This window comes from Mus caroli, unplaced genomic scaffold (assembly GCF_978045245.1).
Source record: "Mus caroli unplaced genomic scaffold, Mus_caroli_1 scaffold_18, whole genome shotgun sequence".
Lineage (NCBI taxonomy): Eukaryota > Metazoa > Chordata > Mammalia > Rodentia > Muridae > Mus > Mus caroli.
The window spans coordinates 9,816,748-9,829,320 of record NW_028227273.1 but is presented as its reverse complement, the minus strand read 5'-3'; the positions used below and the strand labels follow the sequence as shown (position 1 = coordinate 9,829,320).

Here is a 12,573-nt window from a genome sequence, read left to right as displayed (position 1 = left end):
GAGTTTAAAGTGCGTGTTATAAATGGCATCCAAGTGCGGTTATTCAGGAAGAGGGGGCTTGGGTAACTCTAGAGAGAACAGGAGATTTGGTCAGTGTGCAGCATTGGGAAGATGAACAAATAAAAAGCCCCGTGGCAGTTGAGTCCCAGCCCAGGAACATGGGATTAGTGACAGTTCTGGTCAGGATGTAGACTCACCCTGCAGCAGCCGCGGACACAGTGTCCTCAGTCTCCACGAGGTGATCTAACAAGTTGTGGGAACTATGTGAGAACTCTCCTGAGACAAGTTCTCCCTCTAGGCCACTCCAGGACGCCGGCTTGTTCTTCCTACCAGCATGCATCTTCCTGGAAATTGAGTTCTAAAGGCACAGGTGTCTCTAGAATAAGCCATCCTGACAGGGTGTTACAAGACAACACTAATTAAATTTACTGTAAAAGGTTATTTTAATGGTACATTTCAGACATGCGTAAGGTTCAGATAGAGTACACGGGGTTGGAGAGACGGGTCAGTGACCAGGAACCTGAGCTGCCTTTGCTGAGGGACCCCAGTTGGGTTTCCAGCACCCACAAGTGGTTCACAGGGACCTCTAACTCCAGCCCTGTGGGAGCACACGTAGACATACACATAAAAAGTGTATTGAACTTTATTGTGGCTGTTACCTAATTCTTAGAGTTAATGAGACAGACTCATCTGAAGAAAGTGGTTTGAGTCTCAAAAGTCACTAGTTGTACAGCAGTCATGTTGCTATTTGTTTGCATTTTTTAAAGATTTATTTATTTATTATATGTAAGTACACTGTAGCTGTCCTCAGATATTCCAGAAGAGGGCATCAGATTTTGTTAGGGATGGTTGTGAGCCACCATATGATTGCTGGGATTTGAACTCACAACCTTCAGAAGAGCAGTCAGTGCTTTTAACCACTGAGCCATCTCACCAGCCCCTTGTTTGCATTTTTATATGTGCAAATTTTACAGTATTAAATATAAGCTTCTCATTTCTCTTTGTGTTACCATTTTTATAAGTAGTATTTATAGTTATTTTAGTGGAGATAAATTTCTATTTTGTGCCCCTTAACCCTGCTTTCTGTTTTCTTTTCCATATTCTATTTTGATTTCAGCTTGAAAGGGATAATGATTTTTGTTATTCTAGAGATAACAAAGTGATGCTTATATCTTTGTATATATAATATGCTTATGTATTAACAATAGATATATTCTAACGTACACACATCTTTGCGTGTTTTTGTTTGTTTGTTTATTTATTATTTACTTGTTGTGTGTGGTGCTTGGGCTCAGACCTAAGATCTCACACATGCTGAGTGAATGCTCGAATACTGAGCTGCATCTCCAGGCCTGATTTAGACCCTAGATGGGAGTGGAGTGAGGCAGCATGTACATTTTTAAATGTTAGCTGACTGATAGATGGTTATACAGTCAGTTTTTAATGTGACTGCATTCTTTTCTTTAGTAGCCCTAATAAGATAATCTTTGTGGGAAAAGAGTCTTGGAGCAGTGGTAGACCCTTGCCGTCTATATTGCCTCACGTCTTGTCTGCTCCTCAGCACTGGGGTGGTTGAGAAAGATTGGATGTTAAACGTGAACCCTGCTTTCAACCCTACTCCTGGGCCTGCTTTCTGAGCAATGAGTAGGCACAGGAGTGGGGTGCGCCCACCAGCGCTGCTGAGCAGTGAGCGCTCTACTCTTGGCTTGCTCGTTGCTTTCTTAGTCCCCTCTGTTCCAAGGACTCCCTCTTTGTTGCTACCCTTGGCAAGACGTGCTTTCTGGTTTTCCTGTTTCTTTTTTCCTGTTTAATGTTTGAGACATAGTCACAGCTGTCTTATGTAGACCAGGTGGGCCTAGAACTCACAGAAATCCACATGCCTCTGCCTCCCTAGTTCTGGAGTCAAAGGCATGCACCACTATGCCCTGCCCAACCACTTACTCCTAAATAGACATTCAGTCAGTCAGTCTACCCTCTTTGTTTGGGGAAGGGCTTGTAGTCATGATGAGGAGAGTGTGCTGTGTAGTGTGTTGGCTCTAATTCTGCTGTTCCAAGCATTGGAATGTATGCCTCTTCCTGCTTGTGTCTTGTGAGTTTAGAGTGCCAGTGGATTTAGTTTGGGGCATTTCAGAACAATGGAACACTTAGAATCAGTCCTTTAAAAGTCCATTTATTACATAAGGCTTTATAGATGATTCATTCAGGGAGGCAAGCTTAGGGTAAGTACAATTTGATTTTTGGCCTAGGGGTATATTTTGTTTTTTTCTTTGTGTTGCTATCAAAAAGTTCTTGAAGCCAGGTATGGTGGCACACACTTTACTCTCAGCATTGAGAAGCTAGGGCAGGAGGGTTGGGAGTCTAAGGCCAGAGGCTAAATCCTGCCTCTTAAAAACAAATTTAAAATTCTCAAATTAAACATGGCTTCTCCCCATACACACAGACACACACACACACACACAGTACAAAAGTATCACCACTTAATAAAGCAGTATATAGTTAGTTGTCTGTGATAAACTATTTCCTGGAGTGCAGGATGAAGATAAGAATATGTGGTTGGAAAGGCTTCTTAAGAGTTTATACAGTAGAGCATATTTGGCTTGAAACATTAGGTATTTTTCTCAGGGTTTCTGTTGCTGTGATAAAATACCACTACCAAAGCAGTTTGGGTACAAGAGGTCTATTTCAGCTTAACAGTCCCCTATCCCAGGCAAAGGAAGTTAGGGTAGGAATTGAAGCAGAGACCATGAAGGAATGCTACTTACTTGCTTGCCAGCTTGCTTGCTACCTGCCCAGGGGTGGCACAGTTCATAGTGAGCTGGGTCCTCCCACATCAATCAAGAAAAATCTTTAATCACAGTACTCAGGAATCAGAGGCAGGCAGATCTCTGTGATTTGTGGCCCACCTGGCCTACATAGTTCCACAATAGTCAGGGCTACATAAGGAGACTCTGTCTTAAAACAAACAGGTAGGTCAGTAGGTAGACAGGTAAGTATATGAATAGATACATAAATGGAAAAGACAAATTCTCCCAGGCTTGCCCACAGGCCAATCTTATGGAGGGACTTTCTTCATTGTGGTTCCCTTTTCTCAGATAACTCTAGCTTGTGTCAAGTTAACAGACAGACAGACAGACAAATCCAACCAGTACAGTATTTCTTTCCAGTAGGAGAAGAGGATGCATTGTTGCCATCATTGTGGGAACGTGTGTGATTTTACTCTAGAACTAAAAGCTGGCCATAGTTGCCTACACTTACATAATCCAGGCGCCGTGGAGTGAGTGAGACGAGAGGGTTGCTGCAACGTTATGGCTGCTGTGGGTTGTCGAATGAGATCCCACCTTGAGACAGAACAAAGCAAGCTATAAAACCATTCATTCATTCATATGAAATAGTCTTTAGGAAGTCCATGTCAGTTGAACTGCGCCTGTCTCTTGTGAGCTGTACTCTTGCTGTATACTGTTATAACCGTTGGAATCAGTTGGCAGTTCACTTATCACTCAGACTCCATACCCAGAATTTCTCACCAGGAAGAGATAATCTTTTTTAGGAAAGCACATATTCCGGAGAGGTGGGGATCCAACCTGCTGTGCAGACATTCTTCTCCTTCCTTGTCACACAGTTCGGTGCTGTGCTTCCACACGTGTTTGTACTGTGGGCACAGTAAGTGTCCTTCTGTTAATTTTATAACACTATACATTTTGTAGATACTTTGAAACTATTTTGCTCAATTCTTTGAAGTTGAAATGTGTATATACTTTTGTTTTCTGAGCTTCCTGGCACATGATGAATTGTAGTCATTTCAATAAAATCTGTCACTAATAAGCTTTTTAAAAGAAACATACAAATTTCATAGCCAAAACTTAGAGATAATACCATGAAATGAAACTGTCAGCGGAGAAAATGGCTTTATGACTTTTAATATATAACTAAACCTTTATTACGTAAAAACGGGTGTCACGGTACGTGCCTTCAGTCCTCCTGGCTGGTAGGGATGCTAAGGCGTGAGAATCAGGAGTTTGAAGCCAAGCCTGGCAATGCAAGGAGACTTATTATTAAAAACAAACAAACAAACAAACAAACAAACAAAGGCAGGCAGGCAGGGTGAAATCTGGTGTAGTAGTCCAGGGTTCTGTTTCCCAGCTTTCTGTGGACACCTGACTTCTTACTTCCCCCAGAAAGGAGGCAGAGGTATAAAAGACCTTTTTTAATTTGACTCAAAGTCATTGAGATAAAATAAGATCTAAAAACTTTTTTTTTTTTTTTTTTGGTTTTTTGAGACAGGGTTTCTCTGTGTAGCCCTGGCTGTCCTGGAGCTCACTTTGTAGACCAGGCTGGCCTCGAACTCAGAAATCCGCCTGCCTCTGCCTCCCGAGTGCTGGGATTAAAGGCGTGCGCCACCACGCCCGGCTAAGATCTAAAAACTTTAGTGAAAGGTAGAAGATACCTAAAAGGAAATAAATACAGAACACTGTGAAATATTGATCTAGTTTGTGCTTTCCTTGTGGGGTCGGACCTTCAGCTTCTTTAGTGCAACGACTCTTGGATTGCTTTCTCGTGGTGCCTGTTAGCATCCCTTATCCCAGACCCCATTCCATGGTTCAGTGTTCCAGAACTGTTTATCTGAGAGCCTTGGTTTACACAAGTTACTCTTTTTCTCCCAAAGCCTTTTCTTTGCCATATAATGTTAGGAATTTCTGTTGACTTCAGCTCAAAGAAGCGTGTGCCGTAGCACATGCATTGTATTTATTTATGATGGAGTATTGGTGGCTTAAACCACTTTTCAAAAAACTAATTAAAAAAAAAGAAAAAGCTGCCAGGTGTGACAACCCAAGCTGTAATCCTAACCCTTTGCATTCAAGGGAGGATTACAGGAGATCAAAGAGCAGCCTGAGCTAACATAGTTCATTTGCCTCAAAACAAAAATTAAATTTTCTAACATTTACTCAGTACTTGTGTGCAGTGTGTGTGTGTATGTGAGAGACCATTGTGAAAGTGAGAGACAAAAGGATAATAAGTATGTAAAGTGGAATGACTTGAGTATTGGTAAAGCCTTGTACTTTAGTGTTTGTTTTTTGAGTTTTTGAAGCAGGGTCTCACAATGCAACCCTGGCTGGCTTGAAACTTGCTTTGTAGACCAGGATGGCCTTGAACTCACAAAGATCCACCTGCCTCTGCTTCCTTATGTTTAAGTCTGACTGGAAGTTAGTAGTTTGGGAGAAGGTATTTCAGAAGCTCCAATCCTGGCTTTTCAGGAACAGTGACTTGGCAGAGCTGGATGGGAAAGAGAAAGGTATGAGTTTTAAAAATGGATGTCCAGAGCTGGGCAGTGGTGGATCACACTTTTAATCCCAGCACTCAGAGTCAGAGGCAGGCAAATCTCTGTGAGTTCAAGGCCAGCCTGGCCTATAGCTAGTTCTAGGACAGCCAAGGTTACACAAAGAAACACTGTATTGTAAATCAAAAAATGAATGAATGAATGAACGAATGAATGGTGGAAGTCTAAATATTTTTAGACAAAAATAGCCACATTCGATTAGTATACTTTTTTTTTCTTTTTCTTTTTTCTTTTTTTGTCTTTATGGCTTAAGACACTTGCTCTTTGAAAAAATAAAACCCTATTTTTGATGTCCTCTTGTTTACCAGTTTTATATGAATGTTTATAAATATGAACTATAGTCAGATGTGATTGATTGTAAATGAAGGTGTGCCCCACTTACAGCATGACTGATAAGATCGGCCAAAATCTGTCTTCAAGACATGAAGCTTAAACATATTTTCTGCTCTCCCTTCCTCCCTCCCTTTTTCCTGCCCTCCGTCCCTTAGCTACCTGTGATCTCTTTATTGTAGGGAAATTCATGCGTATATAATAGAATTATTCCAAGACATTGTTACCTTCAATAAAAAGAAAAAAGAAATACTAACTGGTAGTGGTGAGTATAAGCTGTGGTATAAGGATATAATTCATTACAGAGATTGAACTCAATTCACCTGTACCAGTGTAGATGAACCAACCTTAGGACGGTGTTTAGCAAGAAAAGAGGGAGACTGATGCATCTTGTATAGCAGTGTAACACCTAAGTGTCTGAAACTAAGTTGTACAGTGTCTGTATGGTTGAACTGCAGGGAATGCTTACTGCAAGTTCAAGGTCTTGCCCACTGGATAGGGGAGGCCAGGGATAAGAAAGGGGGCTTTCCTAGCCTTGATAACTTTGTGGTGGGTGCATGAATCAGATAGTTTTTATCCTCTAGCCACATGTGTATACATTAAATTGATAGTAGAACTTTATAGTACTTTTTATTTATTTTTTTTTTAAAGATTTATTTATTTATTATACATAAGCACACTGTAGCTGTCTTCAGACACTCCAGAAGAGGGCGCCAGATCTCGTTACGGATGGTTGCGAGCCACCATGTGGTTGCTGGGATTTGAACTCTGGACCTTTGGAAGAGCAGTCGGGTGCTCTTACCCACTGAGCCATCTCACCAGCCCCTATAGTACTTTTTAAAAGTTAATAGACTCTCAGCTTTAAAATAAGATCAGTTTGGAACTTTATTTTTAAAAAAAGTTGCAAGGCAGTGGTGGCGCATGCTTTAATCCCAGCACTTGGGAGGCAGAGGCAGGCAGATTTCTGAGTTCAAGGCCAGCCTGGTCTACAGAGTGAGTTCCAGGACAGCCAGGGCTACACAGAGAAACCCTGTCTCGAAAAACAAACAAACAAACAAAAAACAAAAAAGTTAATTTGTAAAAGAATCTAAATATATGTGTGGTCTAAACTCAGTGAGTTAGGTGCTGCTCATTCAGAAAAGCGACTCGCTTCAGAGAAAGCCTAGGTTATAAGCCACTGCGGTGAGGAGCACTGGTGGCGAGGAGCACGGGTGGCGAGCAGTTGGCAAGGATGCGCAGCTGCTCAGGGCGCGTTGGTTTGATCTGAGACAGCTCGTGCTCTTTTCTGCCTCATCTTCACAAGCATCTGAGATGTCAGGAGTTTGCTACTACCATGCCCTGCTGACTTTTAAAAAAGAATCCTAACCAAGTTGTATTCATCAGTTTTCTCTAGAAAATTCTGAGCTTGGCTGCTGGCACATTCTTTAGTTTTTGTTTGTTTGTTTTTTTGGTTTTTTTTTTTTGGGTTGTTTGTTTGTTTGTTTTTGTTTTTCGAGATAGGATTTTTCTATATAGCCCTGGCTGTCCTGGAACTCATTTTGTAGACCAGGCTGGCCTCGAACTCAGAAATCCACCTGCCTCTGTCTCCTGAGTGCTGGGATTAAAGGCAATGCGCCACTACGCCCGGCATTTTTGTTTTTTTTGTTTTTGAGAGGTATAATCCAGGTTGGCCTTGAACTCTTGATCCTCTCTCTTCCACTTAGCAGTGCTGGGATTACAGGTTCCCCTCCGCAGAGTGCTGCGGAGAAACACGGATAGCAGCTTGCTAGTGTAGATCACGCTCTCAGTTCCAGCACCTGGGAGGCAGAGGCAAGTGGATTTTCCTCTGTAAATTCTATGCCAGCTTGGTGTACATAGTGAGTTCCAGGACAGTGGGTGACATAGAAAGACAGTCTTTACAAAAAGCAAAGGGAGAAAACCCAGCAGTAACCACAGCCCACTGATGTCGTGGTCTACCTGCAGAGATTCTGATTTAGTTGGTTAGATTCTGTCTTACAAGCTGTATTTAAAGGTTACTGTCTTGGCTGGAGAGATGGCTCCGTAGTTAAGAGCTGACTGCTCTTCACAGGACCCAGGTTCAGTTCCCAGCACCCACATAGTGGCTCACAACTGTCCATAGCTCCAGTTCTAGGGAATGTACAGATGTATATTCAGGAAAAACACCATCACTGCACTTAAAGGTAAAAAAAGCAGTTTATAAAAGTGTCTGTGTTGTTACCCCAGTAAGTCGGGTACTGCTGGAAATACCTAAGAAATGAGTCAGTCCAGAATAAATGGAGCGTTGTAAACAAACTATTGCAAATATATATGAACATTTACCATCCTTATTTTTCTCTCTTTCAGATTCATTACTAAACATGGGTGCATTTTTGGATAAACCCAAAACTGAAAAGCACAATGCTCATGGTGCTGGGAATGGTCTGCGTTATGGCCTGAGCAGTATGCAAGGATGGAGAGTAGAAATGGAAGATGCACACACAGCTGTCGTGGGTATTCCTCACGGCTTGGACAACTGGTCGTTTTTTGCAGTTTATGATGGTCATGCTGGATCCCGAGTGGCAAATTACTGTTCAACACATCTATTAGAACACATCACCACCAATGAAGACTTCAGGGCAGCTGACAAATCAGGCTTTGCTCTCGAGCCTTCAGTAGAAAGTGTGAAGACTGGTATCAGGACTGGCTTTCTGAAAATTGATGAGTATATGCGTAACTTCTCAGATCTGAGGAACGGGATGGACAGGAGCGGCTCGACTGCAGTGGGCGTCATGATCTCCCCTACACACATGTACTTCATCAACTGTGGTGACTCGCGAGCTGTTCTGTGTAGGAACGGACAGGTCTGCTTTTCTACCCAGGATCACAAACCTTGTAATCCAGTGGAGAAGGAGCGCATCCAAAACGCAGGAGGCAGTGTGATGATCCAGCGCGTGAACGGCTCACTAGCAGTGTCTCGGGCTCTGGGGGACTATGACTACAAGTGTGTGGATGGCAAGGGCCCTACAGAACAGCTTGTTTCTCCAGAGCCTGAGGTTTACGAGCTTGTGAGAGCAGAAGAGGATGAGTTTGTCGTCTTGGCTTGTGATGGGATCTGGGATGTGATGAGCAATGAGGAGCTCTGTGAGTTTGTTAAGTCTAGGCTTGAGGTGTCGGATGACCTGGAGAATGTGTGCAATTGGGTAGTGGACACTTGTTTACATAAGGTATGTAACCTTCTGTTGTTGTTTGCACTAACACTATTGACTTTGAAAAGACATGGTAAGTACTTTCTTTAAAACTGTTTTCTGGAGAAAACTCTGTATTTTCAGATATCTTCTTCACGAACATTAAACCTTTTTACTAACTTAATCTGCCGCAACCTTCTAATTTGAAAATTAAGTGACAACAAATATCTTAAACGCATTGAGCTGGAGTGTTTTATGGCTTGTTGATGTTTCAGAAGTTGCTGTATAGAGCCATGACCTCTGACCCAGATCACTGGTGTTGACAGTTGCCGTCCTCCCTAGGATCTCAGCAGCTGAGCCTTGTATGTAGTAGAATTATTCTGTTAGACTTACACTAACATACCAAGCCCTACAGAAAATACTGGCAGGTTTACCAGAAGCTATGTGAAGTCAGATTGTATTCTGATCTTCAAAGCAGCTAAGACAGCAACTGAAAAGAAGGAGTTGACTTTCATTGTCTGTCAGTAAGATCTAAGATGAGCTTTTAAGCAATATAAGGTTAGTGTATTACTTACATAGAAGATAATTGAAATTGTTTTCATATAGATATTATTATCTCTGATTAAAGTCTAATGACAAATGTGATCTTATGAAAGATTCTTGTGAAATTACCATGATTTCTGAATTGTAATTTAATGCAATAATAGCAAAAAATTGTAAATGTTAATACAGTTCTTGGGCCAGGACTTGTACTATACACAGGTGCCTATGGAAGCAGGTGGACCTCTGTGAGTTTGAGGCCAGTCAGGGCTGTGTGTGTGTGTGTGTGTGTGTGTGTGTGTGTGTGTGTGTGTGTGTAGAGGGAGCGGGGAGGGAGAGAGACAGTCAGTCTCAGGAAAGGGGGTGGGAGGGGAAAGATCAGAAAATCAGTTTATTCATGTGGATCTTTTAGCAGCATCTATATAGAAAATATTTTAAGTTTGAGATCTTTGGTGTCTAGATATGTGACTTCCATGTTCTGAGTCTGAGTTGTTGAGGCACACTGACCTGTTAGAGTATGATGCTGGATCTGTCTGCTAGGTGAGAACCTTGCCACATGTACATGTACACAAGTGCAGGCATAGTCAGCAAGCCTGTGAGAAGAATGTCTGTAGCCAGTCAGATCTCAGCAGGCAGATGCTCAGACCTGTGTGATGGGAGGAAACCACTGACTCCCACAGTTTATTCTCTGACCCCAGTGTGCCTTCATCCTCCTCTTTCCCCCAGTAAATACTTTTTTAGTGCCTCATGGTCAAGAAATGGAGAGAAGAAAAGATTTGAAGAGGAGGGGAAAAGAGGAGGCTCCCTGGAAATGACAGATATGGGTGAAACCCTTTTTACCATAAAGTGAGAAGAGCCAGACTCCCAAGGAGATTGTGAGACCGTACCACCAGCTCAGAGGATCTAATGACAGTGCTTCCAGCTTTGCTGATGTTTAATTTTATTTTTTACTTCTCAGGGTGAACTTAGTACAGAAGCCATCTGTGGATGGCAGTCAGTGACCACACAGGAAGCAACTTTAAAGTGTTTCCTTATGCTCTTGACTAGAAAGAGTCTCTGCCTTTTAGCCTTTTTTTTTTTTTTAAGATTTATTTATTTATTATATGTAAGTACACTGTAGCTGTCTTCAGACACTCCAGAAGAGGGCGCCAGATCTCGTTGCAGATGGTTGTGAGCCACCATGTGGTTGCTGGGATTTGAACTCTGGACCTTCGGAAGAGCAGTCGGGTGCTCTTACCCACTGAGCCATCTCACCAGCCCGCCTTTTAGCCTTTTGAGAGTAAAGCAGATGTCATTCTCCTTGAGTAAAGTAGCACTTTCTCAAGTGCTAACAGCACGGACAATGTTACTGGAAAAACATCTAGGTAAAGTGGGCAATTCAAAGGAAAGGGTTTTTCCCTACCCACACTAGGTCCTTGCCATTACTGTGTAAATTGTTCTAGGTTTTTGTTTTTTGTTTCCTTACGAATTTCCTTTTGAAACTGGGTCACCATATACATACTTAGGCCAGCTCCAAAACCTTCCTGTTCTCTCCCTGCCCTCTCTATGATACTACAACTGTGTGTGATAATACATAACCATAAGATTTTTATTATTTATCTTGTCGTGTGTGTGTATGTGTGCACGCGCCCATGTGCGCACTTAGCTACAAATTTATCCTCCCATCCCCCAGTGCACAAGTGTTAATCAGGGGACAGCTTGGTGGAGTTGGCCCTTATCCCACGATATATGTCCTTGGGAGTCACACACAGATCATCAGGCTTGGCAGCAGGTGCCTTAACTTGCCCTGCCATCTCAATAACCAGCCTGCCTAAAAGTGTGTTACTTTTATTAAAGTTATTTTTATTAATTTATACATTAAGAGAATGTGTAAAAGTTCATGATATGTGCTTTTATACATTCTCTTTTTTCCGGCAACTTGTTGTAGAGAGATCCGTTTTTAGAGTTGCAAACTTTGTCATAACTACATGGCATTGTAGTATTTGAATAAGGTGCTTATGAGAGATCTGGTTGGTAATGTGGACTAAGTTTAGGTTAGTATGCTATCTCAAAAGCAGGCTAGGTTTCAGGGACTGTAACTAGCCTTTAACTAGCCTTTGCGATTGAACTGATGCTGGCAGTGCATCTTTACAGAATAGCTTTCATCAGTCAGGTAACATAATATCTGTGCCTGTTGGGTTAAAAACGATTATAGGCTGTCCTGGAGTCTTAGCAAGGAGTAGCAGGATGGAGCACACAGTTCATTGCACATTAGTAGAGATTGATGATCATCATAGAGCCTTTGAGTGAATCTATGTTCAGATTGAAATTGGTTTTGAAAACTGGTTGTTTTGGGGGAGTTCCAGGTTTGCTCATTTTTTTAACCTCTCCATGGGGAGTTATCTACGGAGCTAAGGCTCCGTCTCCATTTCTTAATCCCATGGTGTCATTACTCTACTTGTTGGTGTTACAAAACCAAAGGGACAGTTGTAAAATAGACTGTGATTACTTAGAGTTTAGAAGGGAAAGTTGTATGCATACGGTCAATTCCATGAGTTTAGAAGGGAAAGTTGTATACATACGGTCAATTCCATGAGTTTAGAAGGGAAAGTTGTATACATATGGTCAATTCCATGAGTTTAGAAGGGAAAGTTGTATACATACGGTCAATTCCACGAGTTTAGAAGGGAAAGTTGTATACATACGGTCAATTCCATGAGTTTAGAAGGGAAAGTTGTATACATACGGTCAACTCCATGGGAAATAAAGATGCTTAGTGGGTGTTGCCTGCTTTAAGAGTCGAGCCAATGAAGATCTGATTAAGTAGAGTTTTCCCCAAGAGACTGAGATGAAATCAGTGTTTTCTCTGCTAGTTATGTCTTAATAGCATACACACACTTGTGTGTGTTAACTCATTGTTTTAATTAGTACGGTGAAGAGATCCCATGACCACAGCAACTCTTTATTTTATTTGGACTGGCTTACAGTTCAGAGGTTCAGTCCATTATCATCATGGGGAGCATGGCAGTGTGCAGGCCCACATGGTGCTGGAGAAGGAGCTGAGAGTTCTATATCTTGATCTGCACAGGACTAGGCATGGCTTGAGCATCTGAGACCTCAGAGCCTGACACACACACCCTGCCCTCAGTGCCATACGTCCTCCAACAAGGCCACACCTAGTTCAACAAGGTGACACATCCTTACTGTGTCGTCCCTATGAGCCTC

General features: G+C 42.1%; 1 protein-coding gene across 6 annotated transcripts in view; it reads left to right on the top strand.

Annotated features, from left to right (window-relative positions):
- The window catches only part of Ppm1b (protein phosphatase, Mg2+/Mn2+ dependent 1B), a 69,818-nt gene that overhangs the window by 29,997 nt on the left and 27,248 nt on the right, over window positions 1–12,573 (top strand). For all 6 annotated transcript variants that reach the window (XM_021149988.3, XM_021149985.3, XM_021149987.3 and 3 more), the window contains exon 2: window positions 8,009–8,868. In XM_021149988.3, the coding sequence (XP_021005647.1) occupies window positions 8,023–8,868 (846 nt within the window). In that variant the 5' untranslated portion in view covers window positions 8,009–8,022. The remainder of the gene's footprint in view (window positions 1–8,008; window positions 8,869–12,573) is intronic.